We start from the raw sequence: 23,984 nt of genomic DNA, 5'->3' as shown, positions 1-23,984 counted from the left end.
AAATAAAAGTCCCTCGAAATAAATATAAGTAAAACATACATGTATTTAGGCTATTTAACTATTATGACTAATGCCTATGTTCATGTGTATTTCCTCATTTATGTATTTCATGATCTATTTCATAGCCATATGTATATTTATGTAAAGGGGCCACAAAGCTACAGATCCCCTCAGCTGCAGCAGGGACATTCTAAAACGCTTAACGTGAAAAGCAACTTTAATGTACCTAAACAATGATCAATCAGATATCAGTCAGTTATCAGTCAGATATCCTACGCCGACTTGGGTTAGATTTTTTGATCACTGTTTAGGTACATTGCTTTTTCCTTACAATATCCCTTAATGAAGCAGAAACCCTTAATGTCAGCTACGTCCATTGGGTTAGATTTTTGACAGTTTTCAGTGGTTATGAGAGAGAAATTTGGTAATCCTTGATCATTGCTCATTGATCATAGAGCGGGTAAAGCCAGCTCTGCAGAGTCAGTCCGGGGAGCAAACCCCGAACGAAACCGAGGTTACAGGGCTGGTGGCTACCTGCTAGCTAGCTGCAGCAGCAGCTAATATTACAATATTAGACCCAGCACCGGAGGTCTGATCCCCATGATCTGATCCCGAACCCCCGGTGACTCTCTGCCAGATCAGCAAGCTTAACGGCAGCAACAGAAAGTTTGCTGGGATTGTTAACGCTGGCGTAACGGTAACGTTACAGCCGTGAACTGAAATTCTGTTTCCTCAGCTGGTTCGATTGGTGCGAAGTTGTCTGCGGCAGTTAGAGACAGAGATTCAGAGGGAGGCAGGGAGAGAGGGGAATAAATACATGTGACATTATGAAATAAAATTCCCCCCAAGCATTATCAAGAGTATAGGTTTCCAAAGTAATTTTAGCCTGGGCTGAAAGCAACACTGGTATAGCTTTTTGGATGAGAAAACATCCGTCTCTGAATATGAAAAACAAGACGTTTTTCGTTTCTGTTTTCGAGTGATTTTATTTTTGTTATATAAAATAGAAAATGAAAATGAAAGCATATTTAAACTTTCTCCTATCTTATTTCGACCATGAAAAAGAAAAAACGCCTTGTATTTCAATTTCAAATGTATTTTAAAACGAAAATCAAATAACCATTCGTTTTTTGTTTTTTAATACCTGTTTATGAAATGAAAATCGAATGAACGAAGAAGTACACGGACCGTTTTCTCTTTGGACTTTCAATTTGGATTATGAATAAATATGTCCTCCATCGGAGGGACAGTCTTCATACAAGCAGTTTTTTTTTTACAATTCTAAAACTAAAGAAACAAAAAAAAATCTAAGGAATCAATAAAACAATGTCTGTCTGGTCTAACGGTGGCTGCAATCGTTAGCATGTCTGTGTAACATTACCTACAATGGTAACTAAATGGTAATTCCAAGGCCAAGAAGCACATCCTTAGTGTGGAGACAGTAAATGAAGAAACGAAAGAGATGAGGGAAAAAGAGAAAACATTGTTTGCAGATGAAGTACTCACATTAACACTGGCAGAACATATTTTGTGAGTCTCTTGCATGGCAATGAGGCAGAATGCCGTCATGGAGGCATCTGAATCTGTGCCTGCCACATCACCCTATACACACACACACACACACACGCATACACAGACATATTTTTTCATATTAATTTATGTAATTGTATTCATCTCGATCAGCTGTTTTGGTAGCACCAAGGTTAGGATTAGATGTCAATGAAATCATTATACGCACAATCATCTCTCCATGGATAACCGTTCCAATCTCTCTAAACAAGCCGTCAGGTTGCTGTGCGTTGAGAATCAGAAACCTGATGGCTTCACAGATGTGTTGGCTTTGCAATGCCACCAGATTGTTAGCCATGGCAAACACCTTGGCAACATAAGCTGTCAGCCTTGGAGAGGAGAGGAAGCTTAGTTTCATTTATTCACACATGAAAAAAACCATCCACTCATTGTCAGAATCTAAGTTAGAGGAGGATGTGCAAACAATTACATATGACTTCATGGATGTTTGGATGCCTCACCAGGTGCTGCTCTTTTGATCTGGCCAAGCAGCAAAAGACCCATCCTTTTTACGGAAGACAAGCTCATTCTTGTAGCCTGGACACAAACAACACACAACGATTTTTGAGAAATCCTGTTTCATTCTGTGATCTTTCAAATGATTCTGCTGGCATTGGTTTTTGTTTGTACTGACAATCCTGGTTAAAACATCTGTGGAAATAAATACATCTTTGAGCCCACCGTCTTTGATGTATTGGAGGGCTTCAACACGTTTCTCAGGTCCCACTTTTTCCCACTGGTTGAGTTTGTCCAAATATATGACTGCAATGACTGGTAGGGTCATGCTGACCATGTTCTGCTCTCCACAGCCGCTAGGCTGGACGATCATAGTATCCACAGAGTCCACACTAACGGTCCTCACCAAATGATGAACTTGATTTTTCCCTACACACAAAATATACACCACACACAACAATTTACACCTATGCAAATTTGTACAGGCAGTCAGGGCTTAACTTGAGCCGGAACATGCCAGAACATGTTCCGGCACCTCCATTGTTGGATCTGAAACCTTTTTTATTGGATCCGGCACCTCCTGTGTCACTATGAATATTTAATCGCCTAAATGAATGAAATAAATTACTGTTTGTGGTGTTCAATGTTGTTATCTGTCTTGTTAGTCTTTATTCCCCATTGAAGTTCCACAAAAATCTTGTGTTTGCATTTTCAATGCATTTTGAGGGTGAATTTTCAGGGTAAGATGGAGGGGGTAGAGGGACGGAGGAAGGGGAGGCACTTCATCAGTGCGGCGCTGCACTTCAAGTGACACAAATGCTTTTGCTGGTTGAGATTGCTGTTATAGCCTCATTTCACTCAGGGGAAAAATGTCAAAAAGACAACAAAGTTTGCTTAACTTTTTCAAATACGCTGGCCAGTCGGATCCCAAATAAGTAAAAACAGTTTCTGCCGATCAAGAATGTGGAGACTACGGTGGGTTTTTTGGTTAATTTAATAGTATAATAATTATAGTAGGATAATTGCTGCTTGTGAAAACGATTGTTGCAGTGTATTTATTTTTTTTAAATTTCGCACCGATGCAGTGCATGTTCTGAAATAGAAATAAACATTGCCCTGATGTACACACAGCGTTGTTTATGTTTTTTTAGTCAGAGAAGCTATGTAGGCAGTGTAATTCTTTTTTTGTTCTGTTACCTCCAACCCCCGTTTTTAGTCGCCTGATCCAGTCGCCTGATCCAGCCCCCTTCTGCGCTCCGGGACCTTCCACTTTACAAATTAAGCACTGCAGGCACTGTATGACATAACCCAATATGCCCAAATATAACATAATATCTGACCTGTCACAGAGATATGTGTGCTAGTAGGTGTGTTTCGGACCACATCCTTTATAGGAATTCCACTGTTGAGAGTTACTTCTTGTTTACCAGCTAAAGGGAGAAACAGTGGGAAAGTTGGGGGATCAGGTAGAAAGTGGTAAAGGCATTACTAAATTACTACATAATGTGGCTAATTAATGGGTAAACTCACCTACACCTTTAATAGTGGGGTCTAGGAGTATAATCTGAGAAGATTTAACCAGTACGCCTTCAGGCTGAAAAAAAACATTAGACAAACATTAGAAATTACAACTATTTTGTAGCAATCTTGTCTGTCTGATGACTCATTCCTTTAATTAACACAGGAGTTTGCTCTTGGTTTACTGTTTCCAACCAGTGGCAGTCAATGTTTTTTTCCACACGTAACAACAATAATTCCCTAACCTTTAACTCATGGTTTTCATTGTAACCACAACGACGAAGTTGTAGTTGTACCCCAAGTACTTATTTGAACCCAAATCTTTTACACAAAACATGATTATTGTCCTACAACTAACAAAGTAATTTTTTTGCCTAAACCTAACCAAAACAATAGCGTTGTCATATCATAAAATGGATTGGATGGAGTTATTTTGGATAGCCCAGACAAATCAAGCAAGTGGCTGTATACAACATCCCAGCTGAACATCAGTCCAAATTGGTGGCAACAGCCTGAAAGTAGTACCGTACATACTGTACATTCCAACCATAACGTTGTAAATGTAAATGTAAAGTTTAACTTTTTTATTGCAGATTGAACATTTAAGTGAACAGTTCTTATATGTTATAAATAAGCTTCACACCCCCTAGATGGAGTCTGTTTATTCTTACCACCACCTGCAGCTTCTTCATGATTCCATCATTGAGCGAAGAATCTTTAACAGCTGCTTTGACCTCAATGCTATATTTTCCTTCTTTCATAGGAATAATGATAAAGGGTACAACTCGTGTAGTTTGGGCCCCCATTTTAACCTCCTGGCGATACCTTCCACGGTTAGAGGCTGAACTGCACACATGCTCCTCATCAGTCAGATCCACATGCACCTTGAAAACAAGACAAAGATGGAGAAAGAGAGTGAAGTATGTGCAGTTTTTAAAAACACAATGGAGTGAATAATAGGATCATAATCATCAGTTTTATTTTAGGTCGCCTAACAAGGATGCATCCCTAATTTAAAGAAATGTAATGCTTGATGTTGTTTTCTTCAGAAAAAAGAGCAGAGTAACACTGACTTACGGTGGCAGGATTGGGGCTGTAGTTGTGGAGGATTGCCTTAATTTCCAGCTGTTCTCCACGGACAGCAGAGTACGGCAGCCTGAGATCAATGAAGAATTCCTTCCGGACAATGACCTCTAATGGCTCGCCAACACAGATTCCTTTAAGATGAGAGGGACAAAAAGACGATGAAACAGATAGAAAGGGGGTGAACTGTAAGGGATGGGAACAGTTTAAGGCTAGAGGTGCAACTACAGCACAAGAAATCTTTTATTCACTGAATCCTAGTCTATCCACGACGTTCCACTTCCGGGATTACGATGTTGCCAACAGAAATTCGGCCAGATTTCACTCATTTAGGCCGGATATCCGTTGCCTTGGGCTTCCTTTGTGTTGGCATTTTTCTCCGATCGATTTATGAGGATTTTGGTTAACCTTTTTCTCAGATCTCTGCAAGTTAAATCCTGACAGCTAGCTGTCCATTCTGAGTTTTATCTTGCACGACTAAAACAACTTTTGAACACACCACCAAAACAAGTACCTTCTTGAGTCTATTTTGCAGAGGCCCCGTTGCTGCTTACGGTGCGTAGTGCCGCCCAAAACGATTGTGATTGGTTAAAAGAAATGCCAATAAAACTGGAAATGTTTTGTGGACTTGCCAGACCAACCTCCGCAGCGCTGTGGAGGAAGGTTTGGCAATGCAAGACAACTCTGAATCCTCACCGTGAGTTCTTGACAGACTAATGCCAGTGAACTGCCAGGTTATGATTGAGTCTTTCAAAGGAACATTTTTCGTCAATGTCGTGGTGTCACTGAAACAAAGAAAAGTTTTAACACTTTAGAGGTAAAGAATAGCTCTACATCCTAATGTTGTCATTATGAAGTAATCAGTGTATTGTTTGTGTCTATATTTTAGTTGACTCACCAGTTAGGGTTTTCCTGAGGGCAAGCAGGCAGTTTGATGTCTGTCCACAGCCAACTTTCAGGGAACCCGGTGCGAGAATTAATGTCCCTGCTGTCCATGTAATTGTCATCCTCCTCACCTAAAGTGTCATCAAAAATGTTATTATTTTGACTGTTTTCTAACTACCAGTATGACCTTGAATAACAACCCAGGGCTACCCCCCATCCCTTGTCCCTGTGTCTTACTGCGAGCCAGTATGAGGCTTTCCTCCTTCCTCTCAGCTCGCAGGGTTTCCATCTCCTTGCAGCAGTGCAGGAAGACTGCGGCACAGACTGCACCATCACTGATGTATTCGCTGCGCCTCTCACAGGTGTATGAGAGGGGGGTGTTCCTCATGCCATCCAAACAACAGTCACGTTGGAGTTGGTCTTGATATTGACTCACTGGAAAGAAAGAGGGTTGTGGGGGAACGACAGAGTTAAGAAGATATGGAGGGGAAAAGAATGGTGAACTGGAAAGCTGTTTAAAAATGTTATATTTCTTATTCAATAAAATATTTTTTCTACTCAAGTCAGTTTTAATAAAATAGAGCAAAATCACAATCAGTACAACATGTGACACACTATCCTAGGACAAAAAAATTGAAAAGGGAGGGTAAAACCTGCAAGAAATGAGGGGTCCCTCTCTCTTCAGTATGGAAAGGAGCAGTATGAAGGAACATATTGACATATAGAGTAAATGGCGTAAGAAGTAAAAAGTCTCTCATTTTTATATTTCCACTAATGTATAGCATGCTAAAGATAAGTATTGTAAAAGTCAACAAAGATGACAGCGAAGATGGCTGTATGTGGTTATTGGGTAGTTTAGAGATATGGTTCTTACCTAAGCTGGTTGTGACGTCCATAATAGTTGCAGCTCGTTTCCTCCTGTTGGGGGCTGGACATCTCAATTCTGGAAACACAAAAGACAAGTTCTTTAGCAGAATCCAACAAGGTTGGAACTAGACTTGAGTTTTGTACTGTATAATGTTTTGCAACCTCTGCTGTAATGTGCCCACAAGGAACCTATCAGGGGGGAATCATATACAAGCAGGATGCACAGACAGAGCATAGACATCACTCACATGTTTCTCTGTTGCTAACACCATAACCCTGCGCGGTCTGTGGTGCCCTATTTTAACGATCTGATTTGCCTGGCGCACGCCAGCGGGAGCTGTCCGGGATGCGGCAAAGTAGTAAATGCCCGTCTTATCCAGGTGCCGATGTTGCCTCTCGGGCGCATCTCCTCAAGTTTGGAGAGGATTGCTGCAGCCATGGAGCGTGGGCTTTCAAAAGCACCACCTGCTCCTGTTGTGCCCCTTCCTCCTCCCCCAACTCCATTTCCGTCAACCCGCTCCATCAGGAGCACATCGTGCATTGCCACTCACGGACCCTCAAGTGTCCAATCCCAACGTAGTTCAACATCACGTCTCCTTAAGTCCTCTAATATTTCCTCATTTATGTCATCAACACATCCATGATTCATGGAAATGTGTAAAACACAAGAAGCCACAAAGAATTCTGCGACTTTTTGAGGATTGTACTGTAAAGTGCCTCCTGACCTATCCAAACACCTGAAGCACATTTTCAGTAATTTTCTATCTATTCTATCCTTGTAATTATGTATGGTTTGCAAAAATGTGAACTGCTGCTTCTGTGTAGATGAGAGAAGCAAAGTGTATGCGGGTTGTGCGCACACTACATTATGGCCAATCATGCACCCCTAAAATAGCATCTGAATAACGCGCTACTGACTTTAGACCAGGTTTTTCCTGATCTGTGGTGGAATTGTTTTCTGAAACTGCAAAATAGCATCAGGGAACATTTGCGCCTGAACACGCCTCCTCTTTTCGCTGAACTGCCCCCGGGAGCGCAAATTCATTCCCTAATTTACCGACGTGCGTTTGTGGAGGGAAAAGTCCGCTGTGCGTTGGATTCAAAATAGGAATGATACATGCGTCGGTGTACAAAGTCAATTGCACTGGGTGCAAGATAGGGCCCTCTGTGTTAAACTCACTCTTTTCCTTGTTCACCACAAAACCCAGATCGGCCAGATGTGCCAGCACAATGTCTGAGTGTGCCAGCAGTAGCCAGTTGTCCAGATAGGCGGCCAGGTGGATGCCCTGCTCCTTAAGACTGCCTGCCTCGACACATTTATGATGACAATTTTGTTTTCTTGTCTTTTTTTAACAGCTAGCATCTCGTCATTGTTCAATATACTTGCACTGTTTGTTTTTTTCTCAACCCTAATCCGACAGAACAGCATTGGTAGGCAGACTGTATGGAGGTGGAAGTTGTTTTTTGAACAAAATAATTTAGAATTATTTTATATTGGGTGGCACAGGCATACCTCTGGTGACAGTATGATTGCAGGGCCCTGACGCGTTATGATATATTAGTGTATCTGTGAATATGTGAGGGGGCTTATAGTGAGACATTAAAATGAATGCTATGAAAGAGAACCACAAACTTTTACACCCTCTTTTTCCTACTGTAATTACGGATGTTTCAGTAGTACAATATCAAAGCCTAAAGAGGGGTATGTTCTGGGAAGGGAAGAGAAAGTAGTAGAAAGTAGTGTCACCTAGTCTGTAGGGAGTCCCAAAAGCTGTGTTGGACTCAAACAACAGCCCAGCATCATAGAACACACCCATACCATCCTTCCCTCCACCTGGTGTGCAGCCTGTGTCGTACTCCTCTACAAGATCCCACACCTGAGCAGACAAGACATAGGGTTATACTAGTTACACAAGTTAAACAGACATAGTGTAGGTGAGACTAAGTGGTTCAGTTGTAGTAGCTATCACCACAGTTTGTTGTTCAGACACAGAACTTTCCTTTCTCCAGATAATTTTGGTGGGAGTGTGAGTGTGGTGTGGTCAAAATGGGAAAGATACATAGAAATTAGCCCATTTATATTAATAATAGACTCTGCTCTCTTAGTGACCATTCAGTATTTTTGGAATGGACCACTGGAGGAAAAAAGGGGAGGGTCATGTCTTTTTATTCTTTGTTGATGGGGGGGGTCATCCAATTTTTTTTAGTCTAGGGGGGGAGGGTCACCCAACTTTTGTATTTGTGAGAACAGCAAAATTTCAAAGTGGCTTGATTGGTTTATATTTATCCATGTAGCTCCATATATCTCTCTCTGTCTCTGCCCCTATCACTAGCAGTCAGACAGACAATTTTGAATTGTAGCTTTAGAGACCGTGGGATTTCCCAAACTGAATAAATTCCGAATTCATTCCGAATCTTGCAGAGACGGAGAGCATAGGTATATGTAAGGAGATAACAAAGGCACAGGCTAATTATTGCTAGCATTAACTAAGATGCTAGTTAACATTAGTAATTAAACTTAAACAGCTAATGTAAGTCAAAACTGCCTGCGAGCTTCTCCTGTACTATACGGTAATTCCTCTACTATGCGACAGTAAGTTGCGTGGTTATGACACAATCGATAGCCTATTTTTACAAAAATGTCTGCTAATGAGCCATAACATGAGATACGAGGTAATGGAGCCTTTTATACATTGTCGAGTTTCGCAGCTGTTGCTACTGTCATATGTTGCACTCTTCATGTGGCACATTATGTTTGGCACATTGTATGGGTCACTTCTTATATCATAACAAGGTAATACAATGTGTAATCAAGTGATGATTGATTAACAGTAATGTAAATGCTAAATGCCCTAATACCTGTTGATACTACAACAATGCAAAGTATAGGCTCTTAACCTAGCAGTTTTGCACATATGTAGCACTCAATTTCTTTGCACAAAACTCTCCAGAAAGTGCCATTTAGCGGTTTATTTTTCAATTTTTTTTCTCGGGGGAGGGGGGCATACCCTTGGACCCCCCTAGGGAGAAACCCCCCACATAACAAATCCCAATTTAACCCCTGCTGATAAGGCATTAAATAAAACTATACTGTACTGTACTTAGCTACTCTGGATGGTATTGCCCTGGCCTCCAGCACTACTGTCAGAAATCTAGGGGTTATTTTTGATCAGGATATATCCTTTAACGCCCATCTAAAACAAACCTCAAGAACAGCCTTTTTCCATCTTCGTAACATTGCCAAAATTAGGAATATCCTGTCTCAAAACGATGCTGAAAAACTAGTCCATGCATTCGTTACTTCCAGGCTGGACTATTGTAATTCCCTACTGTCAGGTTGCTCAAATAAGTCCCTTAAAGGAATATTTCACCATTGGAAAGATGAATATATATTTAAATTGGGTCACTTATGTAGTAGAAATGTGAAACTTTTTTAGAAATTTGTTGCTTCTAGGCCGAGAAAAGACAGAAAATGTGTTTTTGGCTCATGTGGATGAAAGACACCAAATCCCAGAATGCACTTGCTTCACTACTTCAGCGTCTACTCCCAAACCATGCCTACCCTTTACAGACAGACAGTGAGACGATCAACTCAACAAGTGTGTTTTATTGTCATTTCAACCATATACACGAAAAAACGTTTCACCGTGGCTCAAGTGGTGTTACACATTTAAAACATATACTTTTTTGCCACAGCTGGTACATTATCCGGACTTCTTTCAGCGGATTGATTGATAGCTCCAGAGGGAACAGAACTGTGTCCATGGCAACGCTCTGCTATGCATGGCAACAGTGTTTTATCCTTAGCAGCGGTCTGTTATCAAGAAATAACAGACCGCATTCTACATTAGAATTCAACCAAGCCATAAAAGAAGGCTAACAAATAGCTACTAGCATTAGCTCTTGGTGGGCTGTGGTATAAACATCACAAACACAGCCGTAAATTTGCGTGGGATGTAGCTAGAATGGTCGGCATTTTACAGTCACAAACTCCACCAGCAGTTAGCAGTTAGTTGGATACAAATAACCCCATTTCTGCAACAGGCAGTCCGGGGTAACGCAGCCCACCTCCACTAGTAGTCTTACCCGGTGACAGAGCAGCAGGCTGGATTGTCCACAGCAATATTTCCACAACTACAAAAACACAGCTGTCTCTGAACTCACGTTGGGAGTTTCATTGAAGTTGGACGTAGTCCAGTTTGTTTAATGAGCGGATACTTGCAAGCAGTATTGGTGGAACAGGTGGCCGGCTAGCGTTAGCTTTCCACTGGCACACTCGTTCAACGCTCCCCGCTGATGAGGTCTCCGGCCAGAGGCATCGAGCACCACCGCTGGTCTCCATGCAGGCGAAGCTTGCGTAGTGTGTCGAGTATTGAGTCTGTAATAAAGTGTCCTGCATATTCTCCGATGTGTTCCAATGTATCGCGGTGGTACACGTGTGCGGTAGTTTGAATGCACATAATTGTTGTTCTAAAATTTCCGTCGGGATGAACAGTTTCTTCTCCTGCTGAGAAGCTAAGCAAGGATTCAAGATGGCTGACACTCGTTTTTTCCTCGGCAATCTCCGGAAAAAGCCGACAGTCCAACCCAGAGATCTCCCTTCTCAGGGAGACATGAGGGAGGGAAGCACGGTCATTCAAAAATACTACCGGGTTTCAACCGATACAAAGCTTAATGCTAAATCTGTGAAGTTTCCCTTTAAGACTCTCCAGCTGATCCAGAATGCTGCAGCACGTGTTCTCACAAGAACTAAGAGAAGAGATCATATTTCTCCTGTATTAGCTTCTCTGCATTGGCTTCCTGTAAAATCCAGGATTGAATTTAAAATCCTTCTCCTAACCTACAAAGCTCTAAATGGTCAAGCACCCTCATATCTAGAAGAGCTCCTAATACCTTATTGTTCCACTAGAGCACTGTGCTCCCAGAATGCAGAGTTACTTGTAGAACCTAGAGTCTCTAAAAGTAGAATGGGAGCCAGAGCCTTTAGTTATCAGGCTCCTCTCCTATGGAACCAGCTCCCAATCTGGGTTCGGGGGGCAGAAACTGTCACCACATACAAGAATGAACTTAAAACTCTCCTATTTGATAAAGCTTATAGTTAGGGAGTGAGGAGTTGCAGTGTCCACCTAACTGGCCCACCTGCTTCTCTTCATAATTGTTAGATTAATAATATATAACAAAAGTAGAGGGAGGCAGGCCAGCACAGCCCGATCCGGCAGGGGAGAGTTTCAAGCCCGAACAGGCCACCTCTCCTTATGACCTGTCTCTCTTAGTTACGCTGTTATAGTTGCCGGGGGACTTCCTTCCTTTGACACACTGAGCTGCTCTCTCCTCTCCCTTTCTATTACCATTTGTGTGCATCCCGTTCCAGAAATGCTTGTTATTAATCCTAGCTTCTGGGGAGTTTACTCCCCGGAGTCCTTATGTTTTTTCCCCCAGCGTATTTCCTTGGAGAACGTTGGCACCAAGATGTCATCCTGCGTCCTGCTGAACCCTGCTGCTTCCTGCTACGTCCATCCATGCTCTGCTGGGCCACGCTACATCCTGTAACGCCCTGCAGCGCCCTGATATGACATGAACTACTACAACTACCATTTGAAGTCACTGTTCCATTATTAATGTGACTGTTATCGCCACTGTTCATCACATCCCCAACAGGCACCGTCAGACACTGCCTACCAAGAGCCTGGGTCTGTCCGACGTTACTTCCCAAGAGGGAGTTTTTCCTCGCCATTGTCGCACTGGTCACACTGCTTGCTCTTGAGGGAATTACTGCAATTGTTGGGGCTTTGTAAATTATAGAGTGTGGTCTTGACCTACTCTATCGGTAAAGTGTCTCGAGATAACTCGTGTTATGATTTGATACTATAAATAAAATTTAATTGAATTGAATACTGTACGAAACGGGCCACGTTGATTTTGAATAATGACGATGTCCTAGACAGAGTTTACTATAACAGCTATTCTTTACTATTCTGTATAACAGAGAAGAAAAAGCCTTCAGATTGGGGCAATTTAAGACATTTCAGTTTGTAATTCCAGAGTTATTAATAGGTGCAAAGAAAATAGTTTTTTAAACTTTTGACCTTAAAATGGTCTTTTCTATTCTGATTCTTTTTCAAAACTGCCATATAAATACAGAAGCATCCGTATCGATCAGCCCGGTCTCATGGAAGTTCGTGTAAATGTGACGTTATTTGAATCTATTGATACGTGTTCACGGAGACGTGTTTGTCGTTTTTTACGTGGTGGACAACACGAAAATGTGAAGTAATGTATTTCAATGGGAAGCATATTTCGTGGCCACAGAATGAAATTGTAGGGAGTAATATAAAAAGCCGAAAATCCGCGTAGGGAGGTTGATCGGGGGTGGATGGGTCAAACAACACAGGACTTTCACCGGGAGAGAAGCGGTGTGGCGTCCCGTTCGCGCGCTTTGATTCCGGGATGGCGTCCCTGCGGTGTGGCGTTTTGTCCCGCGTGTTACTGTGGCGTGCGCGGTAGCGTCTCCCGCGTTTAAAGCCCTCCGTTTAAAGTCCGCTCCCGCGGCGTTTAAAGCCTTTCCCTCGGCGTTTAAGGCGCCCTTTCTCCGGCGTTTAAGGCCTCTCAACGCGTTAACCCTTCCCCGTAAGTTTTTCCTAAACCCAACCTCCGCCATCCCGTTATTGTGGGCGTCCCCAGTGGGCCCGCTCGTGCCGTCTGCGGGGCCTCCGGCTTATGGACGGTCCTTTCCGACCGCCTCCCGCGGGCTAACCAGGGCCTCTCGGCTTATGGAGCGACGGCGCCGCGCCTCCGCGTCCTTTCCCCGAGAAAATAATGTGACATTTACACGTAAAAAATAACGTGACAGTTACACGTAAAAAACGAGAAAAACGTCTCCGTGAACACGTATCAATAGATTAAGAAAAACGTAGACATTTACACGAACTGCCGTGAGTCCGGGTTGTATCGATACACGTATCAGAAAAGAATGTGTCACAATATATTGATATTTTGTGCACAGCCCTATTTAAAGCCTTGTTCCATGTGTCCCTTTTATACTTTGAGCACCTGCCCCTCCAAAGATCTCTGCACGGCCCTGTCGGTGATTATTTGTGAAATTGTGCAAACGACAGCCTTTTCAAGGCATTTGAGAAGGGAGGAGTGGTAGCATGCAAGCTCCCAAATTGACGCTTGTCTAATAAATGGAGTTTTGGATAATGTTCAGCTTCAGCAGCTTTACCTTATGCTAAAGTCGAGTCCATAGCAACCAGTTATTACCCAGTGTGCTTTGTTGAATGGTCTCAATGTTGTATTGTTTTATTTCATGTGAATACTAGTTTACTAGATGAGTAACTTAGTATTTGAAGTAATGCAGTAATCCAGGAAGTGTGCCTAATCTTTATCAGTAGCAGTGAGAGTGGCTTCCTCACGTCTTAGTCCCTATCACCGAGGAGGCGCAGGAGAGACGCAAGGAAATCATCAGAGGAGAGAGACAATGAGCAAATGTGTTGTAGAGGGATGAGATGTCCTTTGCTCTTAAGCTCGGGGCAGAAATGAGAGCATTGAGACGGCATTCACCGAGGAGGGACAGAACAACTCAGCCGAGGACCGAGGAGCTATCAAGCAACAGCCATGAGATGCAGCTCTAGTTAGTCATCGAGGTCAGAGCAGGAGAGAAAACGGGAGTGAATAGTGGACAGTAATAATTTGTGGAGGATCAGTCTCAGAATTCTGACCTTTTTTTTTTTTTTACTTAAAAATGTTAGACTTATAATTATATATAATATCCAGTATAAATTTGTCCTGCAGTATTTACATTGCATGCGTAAATGTGTCTCGTATGTAATGTGTTTAATGCCATATGAGAACTGCCATGTATGATTTTTTTAGAATAAAGTCAGAATTCTGAGAAAACAGTCAGACTTTAATCTAAGAACTCAAATACAATCCCTAATCCTCTTCCATACTCTACAGAGTCTCTTAAACACATATCTATAAACTCACATGACATTTTTCATAATGAAATGCAACGTGTGGCGGCAGGTGTTGATTGTGCGGCGCACCGCCACAATATAGTCTATTTGTGGGAAACACTGATAAAACAAACATGACAGTTAATGTGTCATTTTTTATACATACATACATACATACATACATATATATATCAAATTAAATCACTGTCACACATTATATTTGTTAAATATAAAATTAAGAAATTACTTTTTTCTGGGTGAGACGGTGCTTGTTGTTTAGGACATAGACGCCTTTGTCAACTGCCACCAGTCCCACTGTGGCCCCTGGGTCTCCAGTGACCTTAAGACCAAACGACCTGCGAGGCTCATAGGATGGAGCGGGACTGGATGATTCCAGCCTCAACTAAATGTGAAGGTTAGGTCAATGAATGAGGCAACGTTAAAGCAGTTAGACTATATAAAATAAATCGTACTATCTGTGTCTCACCGAGCCCATGCAGGAGTCCTTTACATCCACCCAGACAGAGTCTGATACCACTTCATTGCCATCTGTGTGGTAGTAGGCTATGATGCGGAATGATGGCAGCATTTCTTTGGTAACAGTGACTGTAAGGGGAATCAGTATTTGGCCTCTTGTCGTCTTGTAACGCCCATTTTTTATCAGTTGACCTCTGCTCAGGATCTTTGGACATAGATAACATCAGTTCTTATCCGACATGTATAGACTACACAGGTTGTGGGATGCAACAAAAAAAAGTTATATATGCACACATGCAGGTGTAAGACATCTCTCACCAGGTAGGTGATCTCGTTGTCTTGATTTTCCTGCCTCTTGAGGATGAGGCTGATTTTGAGGTTGTTTCCTAATTCCAGCTCAGCTGTATCCACACCTGCAAATGTGACATGTTGTGGTGAGTGTTGGACACTGAAAAGATGTAGTGCATGGTGCATACTCTGCCAATTCCACCACCTTTTTAATGTTATTTCAGGATGTCCCTTACCTATGTGAATGTAGCTGTTGCTTCGAGTGGTATATGGGAGAGCTACCATGGTGGCTGATGCTTGCTTTTCATTTGAAATATGAGGATCATTGGTCTTTACCTGCAATTAGCGACACACACAGGTAAGCATACACAAACAGATGATTAAATAATACATTAAAAAGTCTCAAGTCTATCCTATCCTATGAAGACCTTGCCTGGCAGTAGCCTAGCAATAAAAAAACACTTAATGGACTAACAAAAAGACATACACTGACAAGAATTGATATTGATGTTCAATAGCTTGAATAGTACAACATAAAGCCGGCCATTGGTATGCTTCATTGTTTCGTTTTATTGCATAGCTGTATTAAATATTGTCATTTAATTGAGCAAGATTCAGGTTAAACACTTTAAATTAACATCCAATAAGCATCGGCTCAAACTACAACTCAACTCAGTTTGTTACTTAGAGCTGCATTATTCGATTTTTGGCCACCATGGGGAAGAATAACATTAACATGCGTGACCTCTAATTTTTGCATCATGGGCTTAAAAAAGCTGTTGTGGCAACATCTTCAGACACAGAACATTAGCATTAATGTATTGCCAATATTTTCTTTCCTTTTATCTCTGTTTTGGAGAAAGATATATTGGTCTTGCTTGAAGATGCTCAACTACAGTATCAGGGCTCTCAAGTTTTGAAGACAGGCAAGAGTGACATCTCCCCCCCTCTAACAAAAAGAAAAATTGATTGGTGGCGGGTTGGACGAGTCGCAGGAATAGGGGTGTTTCATTAATATTATTAGTAAAGATTTGACACATGGCACTGACAATTCAACAAAATACAAAGTATTTATTAAATTTACGCATGGTGACTTATGATGTGGGGGGGTCTGGGGGTCCTCCCCTTGAACATTTTGAGCATTAAACTGCATTCTGGTGAATTTGTATGCACCTATTTATACCTTTTTCTGAATCAATTTATGATGGAAATCTTTATATAAAGCATGCGCGGAGTTTGCGGGGGGGGGCTACCAGGGGGGGCAGTGCTCCCCCTGCCCCCCCTGGTAGCTGAAACGGGTAATTGCATTGTTTCAAAAATGAGTGGAATAATTACTTCTGACATAACCAGATATTTTATAAATACTTTAAAAACACAAAACAACTAAATGGGGATAGATAATACATCTGATTTCATATACTTATTTAGTAAAAATTATATTTTTTCAGGGCTCTGCCTCTCACCTGAGACCATTGTCGACGCATATGCAGGACGCAAAAAACAATAATTTGTTGCACTAGTCGGGACATCTTACCGTGCCAACGTTACAATAAAGGTTGCTTAAATGCCATGTATATAAATTTGTGTGTCAGCTTACTAATTGAATGCACGTTTTGTGTAGATTTGGACTTTGATACGTTTTATTCCACTTTGTTTAAACGGTGAGTTCACCTCGTTCACCTGTTTGGAGCTGACTGGTGAATGTGACGCGGTATAGGCCCCGCCTTGCGGATACACCGTGACTCTGTTTGTGAATATACTGATCGCTGTGGATGACTTGTTTTCATGTCATTGGATTACGGCAAAATACTGATCTTTTTTCTTAACGTGTCTTAACGTTTTATGCAGTGTTCGAACTAAACCGTGGCCTTCGGGGGAGCCCACTTTTTTGCCACGCGGGGGGGGGCGCTTGCAACTTACAATGACTTACAAAGATACATAACAGCTACAAGTGTATGCACTATACAGGATTTACCCTATCATACTTTATCGACAGGAATAGATAGGGCAAACAGCCACCCACAAATATATAAACAATAAGAAGAATACCAGAATTCCTCCGTTCAATTAGACCATAGCGACGCACCCCAAGCTTCCATCCTTAACAAACAGCCATGTATTGGGCCTCTTCCAGGCTCTCCACTGCTGGCTGTTCCAATTTAACGGGAGAGAGGAGGCAGAGGGGTTAGGATCATCTTCAGCCAGAGAGGACATTATTTCTTCAGCTTCTTCTTGCGTCACCCCGTTGGGAGGTGTGCTAACAGGGCTTGCAGCAGGTGAATTAGTCGTGCTATTAACGTCATCGCTACACAGTTTTTAGTAAAACCAAAATTAATTAAACTGCCTTGTTTTCTTTGCCGTGGCTATATGATGCTTACTGCAGAATGGATTTCAAGGACTTTGCGGCCGATTAATGGCCTCCAATGTTTATATTTTTTCTACAAATCTTTGAGTTAACATGTACTAAACATGAGTTGGATTTGCACCCCACGCGCGCCCCGCCACACCTTGATGCTCATAACAAGAATAACATGTATAGTTTTCTTTGTAGTGAATTGGGTTTAAATCACCATCACGCATAATTATATTTTGCAGTTTTACACATTATATTTCATGATGATCACATTACACAAAACTGAAATTGCACGTCAAAATGACACATTGTCAATATTTTTAGAGACCCCCAAAAAATTTCCACAAATCACGTTTTCAGGGCCGCCCATGTCTTATTAAGGGCCGGCGAGCTCCCCTAAGCTCCCGTAGTTTGCACCCTGGTTTTTAGGTGCGATTGCGCTTGGTTTCTGCGTTTGGAGAGGCATCTCAACAGACTGGAGGTCCAACACTGATTGTTCACTGTTAGCCTACATTGTTAGTTGAATTTAAGTCGTGGGCATTCTGCCACCGTCTGTCTATTGTTCCCAACACAGCCCGTTCCACGGGCGTCAGTTTGGTTTGAAATGTGCTGGGGACAGAGAGCATTCGGATTCACATTTCCAGAAGTTGGCGTACAATGACGAATACTCTTTCTCTCTTTCGCGCGGGGTCAGGTTTAATGTACGCGAAACAATGACCAATGATTACCAAATTTCTCTCTAATATTGCTCCTCACAACCACAAAACTGTCAAAAATAGAACCCAAGCCAATTCAATTATGGGCGGGTTATCTGACGATTTAAGCGTTTCTGCTTCACATTTTCAGCAGGGCGGCGGAGCACGCTGTTGGTTGACTCCCAACGGTTCTCATGGGCTTTATAAGTCCTAACATGAAAAGGCTTAACGTGGTTTAATATACTTAAACAACGATCAATCATCACCACATTTCTGGTTAGATTTTTTGACAGTTTTCAGTGGTTATGAGGAGCAATATGAGCGAAATTTGGTAATCATTGTTTAGGTACAAGCTTTTTCCTCGCCATAGCCTGTCAAGTTCTTTTGATAGGCATAAGTGTTCATTTCAAGATATGGCCATGATAAATTTGGTGATCGTTGTTGAGGTACATTAAACCACGTTAAGCTTTTTCACGTTAAGCAGAACAGACAGCGTTGTGAACAGAGAAGCGTGCAGCCTGCGCAGCAGCAGAGCGGCTGTGTCTGTACCTGCCCTGTGGGGACAGAGATTGTTGTGGATTTTTTGCATCTGTCGCTCAAGAATTATATGTGTTATGGACTTCTTCAATTGAGCTCGAGGTTTTAAATTGTTGCAATGTAAATTCAAATCTGCTTAAAAAAATAAACATATGTTTATTTAGCATGTTTGTTTTGTCCATATGTGATCGTGCTGTGTTCCCCAGGTCTCAGTTGCTACAATGAGTTTTTTTTTTTTTTTGCCCCCCCTGGCTCGAATGTCAAACTCCGCCTATGATATAAAGGTAAACATAGATTATAATCCAAATATAAAAACATAATGGAATATATGGCAGTAAGGCTCTCAGGCATTCTGAATTGCTTTCATCTATTTATTATCCTGTAGATCAGCTTTTCTGATGATATCTGAGTCAGCACACATGTTAACCTAGGCATCATTTACTCTTCCCTTTTCTTTTGCATCTTTTGTTGAGGAAGTAACCTCCTTAAATGTGCATATGACAATTATTCACGTCAATGATGAATTCATTCATTTTAATGAATTAATAAACCCCTGGACTGTAATATTTCAGATGTGTTCTGCTCATGTCCAAAACTTTGTGCACATTCAAAATATATCTGTGTTATCTGAGTTTTGGAGCAGTCGTGATATTTTGAGAAAAATAAAGTTATAATAGTCAATATATTTCAGAAAATAATCTACCTGCACCATAGTCTGCTGTGTATTACGTGATTGCTCTGCTGACAGGGTAGATCTCAGACCATCTGACAGACACAGAGCCCCGCTTGGGTCTCTGGTTTCTGAATGAGCGAACGTTTAGGGAAGTACGCATGCGCGCTCGCTATGCTTTTCTTTCATTGGTTGTTGCGTTAAATCTTACCCAGATACAATGCTATTTCTGATTGGCTATTGTGTAGCCCCTTTCTTTTTTTGATTTGCTGATAAGTGGCCGGCTCGACTAAGAACTCCAGGGGAGATGCGCTAGATTCCTGCCGCTTCCATAGTGAGAGCGGTGCGGCCAGAGAAATTTGGGGCACTGTGGCATATTCAATTTATTATAAATAGTTTTTCCGCGTGAGAAATACAACGTGTGGCGGGAGTGCGTGACAAAAGACCGAAACGAGTGACTGTCACGCTCAATGCGTGACACTTGAGAGCCCTGCAGTATCTTCACCATTAAAAATACTTAAAATACAATAAATGAGTGAGCAGCATAAACATGAAAATCAGCTATGAAATCTTAAAATCGGCATAGAGCTGGAAGGCTGGGGGACAGCTCTACTTGATTAGATAGAGCTGTCATCCAGGTAGGAACGTCATACAAAATATTTTCAAAAATAGGCAAATGCTTATTTTTTTTAAAGTAAGTGCTGTAGTACAACTAGCAGGAGACAAGTTATAATTGAGGCAAGTTTGGAGACACTACCTTATTTAATCATTAAATTAATACATATTTTTGTTGATTCTCTTTTCGGTGTTGTAGTTTGTAGAAGGTCCCTAACTCTTGCTGTCTCAACACCAGAACTAAACAGAGCTGAATTAGCAAAACTTTTATGCATTTCCTTCACATCTACTGCAGTCAGATTCACTGTGTTCACTCGGAAGGAATCACTTCACATGGGTAGGCACTTGTAATGACATCTCGAACATGTTAAGAGGCTAAAAGCAAAACGTTAAAACATGCCCTGTTTCAGCCTCCTGGGTGCAAAAAGCACATTTAAAACGTGCCCTGTTTCAGCCTCCTTTTCTCGCTACTGACAGCACTCCAAATTTACAAACAACAGAGCTACGTGTTGAAATCGACCGGAATTCTCCTTTAACTGATATAATGGGAAAGATTCCCAGCATCCTTGCCAATCATCCTCACGCCTGTGACATCATTCTTCATGTTGGTTGTAATGAATTTTCCAGTCAGTCCTTTTTTTGAAACATGATTTCATTGAGTTCCTTGAGTCCCTCGCCTAGGAGGGAAAACATTTTTTTATCTCCGGTCCTCTGCCTCTTCTCCGCGGTGTGGGCCATTTTAGTCGTTCTTTTAGCCGCAACACCTGGCTTCAATCTGCCTGCGCAGTCCACAACGTAGCTTTCGTTGACAATTTTAACATCTTCTGGAAACGCCCAGCCTTCTTACGTCGCAATGGCATACTCCCAAATTGCCTCTGCGCTCGTATTTTAACCGACAACCTTTTCTACATAATTAGGAATAAGACTCTCCTGCCCCTACAAACCCCTCTAGCTCGCCCTTGCAGTTAAAATGACTCAGGACATTGTTTGTAACGTTACTGTCAGTCACTGGCAATAACACAATCTATGTTTTATTCCCATACACAGACTATTGCAACAGTACGGCCATTTACTCCGAGGAAACTTTTCGCATTGTGCGGCGGATCAGTTTCCAAGTATCTGCACCGCCTAACCCAGGCCTCTGCTGTGCCTCAGTGGGTCTGTGCCTCCATCACTAACAAGTATTTTATTCTGAATGATTTATTTACTGATTAATGCCTTGATTTCTTCTTGCTGACTGAGACTTGGCATAGGAGCATGGAATACGGCCTCATTTGAACTCATTTGACACACATGTGCTCAGAGACAAGGGGACATGTGGCCAAGACAAAGGAATCTTGGCCTGTACGTAAACCTCAAAGCCTGGTTAATTCACACCTCTATGTGAAAGTGCCAGCCAGAAGGGAAACGCCTCACTACTGGCAGGAAGTCAAAGGACTACAAGACTGTAGTTTTCACCCTTTCAAGAGTTTCAAGTCTTCCTATTGGTTCAGCGGGACCATAAACACAGAAGGGGGGTCTGAACCTATAAATAACCTGACCCTAGGAAACCCCCTCGTCTTCACCTGCAACTCCCGTTGCTGACAGGAGGCGCGCAAGCGCTTGTGCTCAACTTCTATTTTCTGGAGAAAGTGGATTTAATTTCGGAGGATCCTATGAAAAACGCACCAGTGTTTTTCATAACTGCAGTGAGAAGGAAACAACGTTTTTCTTCTCAAAGTCGACCAAACTATTCCCCTTACTGCCTTTTTGGAGGGGAGTTTCTCCGTGGCCCTGACGTGCGCCCGGGATTCGTTCTGTTTCATTTCTGTGGGAATCTATGGACAGAAACAAACGGACTGAACACACCGTAAAAAGGCTGACGTCTGGGCAGAGATAAGTAGTGTGTTTACTAATGAGCAAAGGGTTCAATACCATTGTTGCCATTAATGTGATCTGATTTAATCATGTACTGGTCCATATGTGATTATTAATCTGTTCTGTGAATGTGTAATAGATCAATTATACCGTTGATTTATGTGGTGTTAAGTAGCTGGGTATAACTGTAATCGCTACCTGCTAAGTCATTCCTTTCATGGAATTTAGTTACTGTCTGCGATAGAATCGCGAAAATCAGCTGTTAGCTACTGGAGTGGTTATAGTGACGTTTCCCTCAGCAAAACCAAAAGTCTCAGTCTGTAGGACAGAGTGGCTGAGGGGAACTAGGTCATTATCGATAATTAAGATCAAAGTGCCTCTTTTCTTCTTTCTCTTTCTCCTCTTCCTAACACAACACACACACACACACACGACACAGGCTAGCCACGCGCTTCCTAGCTAGCGCTGTAGGCTAGTTTCACACGTGGAGTCGCACCACCTTGTACAGAGCTAACACATGACCTAGCATAATAGGCTAAGCGTGCGAGTTGCCTAGCAACCCCTCGGCTTCTTCAGCTCCTCCCCGTGCACGCAGCACCGCTACCGCCCTCTTGAGGCTAAATAGTTTTGTGCAGCTCACAGGAGTAGCCAGTTTGGTTTTTGTGTTAGGAATACAATTTGACACCGCCCCTCCTCCTTCGCTCACACACACACACACACACACACACACACACACACACACACACACACACACACACACACACACACACACACACACACACACACACACAGACGTGTCCATGACACATGCTGCTTTGTTTTTGCTTTGTTTTGGTTGTGATATGGTAAAAGATATATATAAGTTTATTATTGAAGGATTATTGATTAGCTACTGATAATTGTGACGTTAATAAATCTTATTATATTTAATTAGCAGTTGCTTGTGATTAGTTGTGTACTTGTTGTAATAATCGCTGGTCGATCAGGTCCGTGCTTGGATTCACCCCTTCCTTTATTTCCTTTTTAAAGGATTACCACAGAAATGAGACTGTTCCACAGTTTGATTATTGGTCCCTGACTAGCAGGGTGATGCCCCGTTTTGATTGTTTGTCGATTTGATACAATTATTAATAACCATATTCATAACTTTATTAATATTAATAAAACATCTTTGATAATTTGCCAATGAACAAATCTGTACCCTACGAGAATCCTACAAAGGATATTGAAAAGAGCAAGAGACCGGCATCATCAGAAAAAAGCGTGAAGGCTACCGTAGCTGTAATACGTACTTTGAACTGCGTGGCGCGAGAGAGTTGATTGCGATATATGATCTCAACGTTAGATGGGAGAAATTCCCACACATTGGACCTTAACAAACATGTCTATCTCTGTAGGGATCCTTACCATAATGTTGTTTAGTGGACGAAAATTAATGGCACGCTTTCAGGATTCCATTGCAGCCCTATTTGTGGCTGCCGGTTAAAGCTTCCTGCTTATTACTTGACCAGTTTTTAAGATGTTTCTTCACATTAGTCACTTAGATATTAGTCTATATCCTCGACATTCCACTTCTGGGATTGTTCCGATGCCACAGGAAATTCCGCCGGATGCATGTATTTTCGCTGATGTCCGTTTCCTTAAAGCGAGACTACTTAGATATCAATGCATGGGAAAATAGGGTCCAGTTCATAGGCGGCGTTAGGCTATTTTTTGCACCCTTGAAAAATAAAGTCCTCACCATTGTGATTTTGCGAAATCGTTTAGTGCTCAAATGTTATTACTTTTGCAAACCTGATTTTAGCGATGGAATAGGATAAATGACGACAGGCTCAGCTCAGTTGTAACTGAAGTCAACAGCCTATCTGCAATTCACTGAACAAGGGCGCCTCAGTCTACCGTTCAGTCTGCGCAGATGACTTTGGGGAATTTGGTCGTCAGAGTATGGCTACTTTCAACCACTGAAAAGGTATGGCTAATGGAGTGAAAATTAAATCTAATTGAATTAACACATTACGTAGGCTACAGGTGTAGTATTTGTGGAACCAATCTGATTCCCTGATCACAATGATGGCAATTATATTTGAATTAGCCTAGCTTATTCACCACGGGGTCCAATTTTGTTGTGCAACCTTAGACAAAATTGCTAACTAAAAATA

The 23,984-nt window shown here is 41.9% G+C and overlaps 1 protein-coding gene across 4 annotated transcripts in view; it reads right to left on the bottom strand.

The window, feature by feature from the left end:
* The window catches only part of LOC120556976 (complement C3-like), a 92,917-nt gene that overhangs the window by 42,912 nt on the left and 26,021 nt on the right, over positions 1–23,984 (bottom strand). For all 4 annotated transcript variants that reach the window (XM_039798162.1, XM_039797312.1, XM_039798952.1 and 1 more), the window contains 17 exons: positions 15,335–15,434; positions 15,129–15,223; positions 14,821–15,015; positions 14,581–14,736; positions 8,126–8,255; positions 6,386–6,454; positions 5,749–5,946; positions 5,525–5,642; positions 5,323–5,411; positions 4,621–4,760; positions 4,215–4,427; positions 3,556–3,619; positions 3,366–3,455; positions 2,251–2,454; positions 2,031–2,106; positions 1,739–1,898; positions 1,507–1,602 (listed from right to left, as the gene is read on the bottom strand). In XM_039798162.1, the coding sequence (XP_039654096.1) occupies positions 1,507–1,602; positions 1,739–1,898; positions 2,031–2,106; positions 2,251–2,454; positions 3,366–3,455; positions 3,556–3,619; positions 4,215–4,427; positions 4,621–4,760; positions 5,323–5,411; positions 5,525–5,642; positions 5,749–5,946; positions 6,386–6,454; positions 8,126–8,255; positions 14,581–14,736; positions 14,821–15,015; positions 15,129–15,223; positions 15,335–15,434 (2,193 nt within the window). The remainder of the gene's footprint in view (positions 1–1,506; positions 1,603–1,738; positions 1,899–2,030; positions 2,107–2,250; positions 2,455–3,365; positions 3,456–3,555; positions 3,620–4,214; positions 4,428–4,620; positions 4,761–5,322; positions 5,412–5,524; positions 5,643–5,748; positions 5,947–6,385; positions 6,455–8,125; positions 8,256–14,580; positions 14,737–14,820; positions 15,016–15,128; positions 15,224–15,334; positions 15,435–23,984) is intronic.

This window comes from Perca fluviatilis, chromosome 1 (assembly GCF_010015445.1).
Source record: "Perca fluviatilis chromosome 1, GENO_Pfluv_1.0, whole genome shotgun sequence".
Classification (NCBI taxonomy): Eukaryota; Metazoa; Chordata; class Actinopteri; order Perciformes; family Percidae; genus Perca; species Perca fluviatilis.
This window is presented reverse-complemented; position numbering and strand designations above follow the sequence as displayed.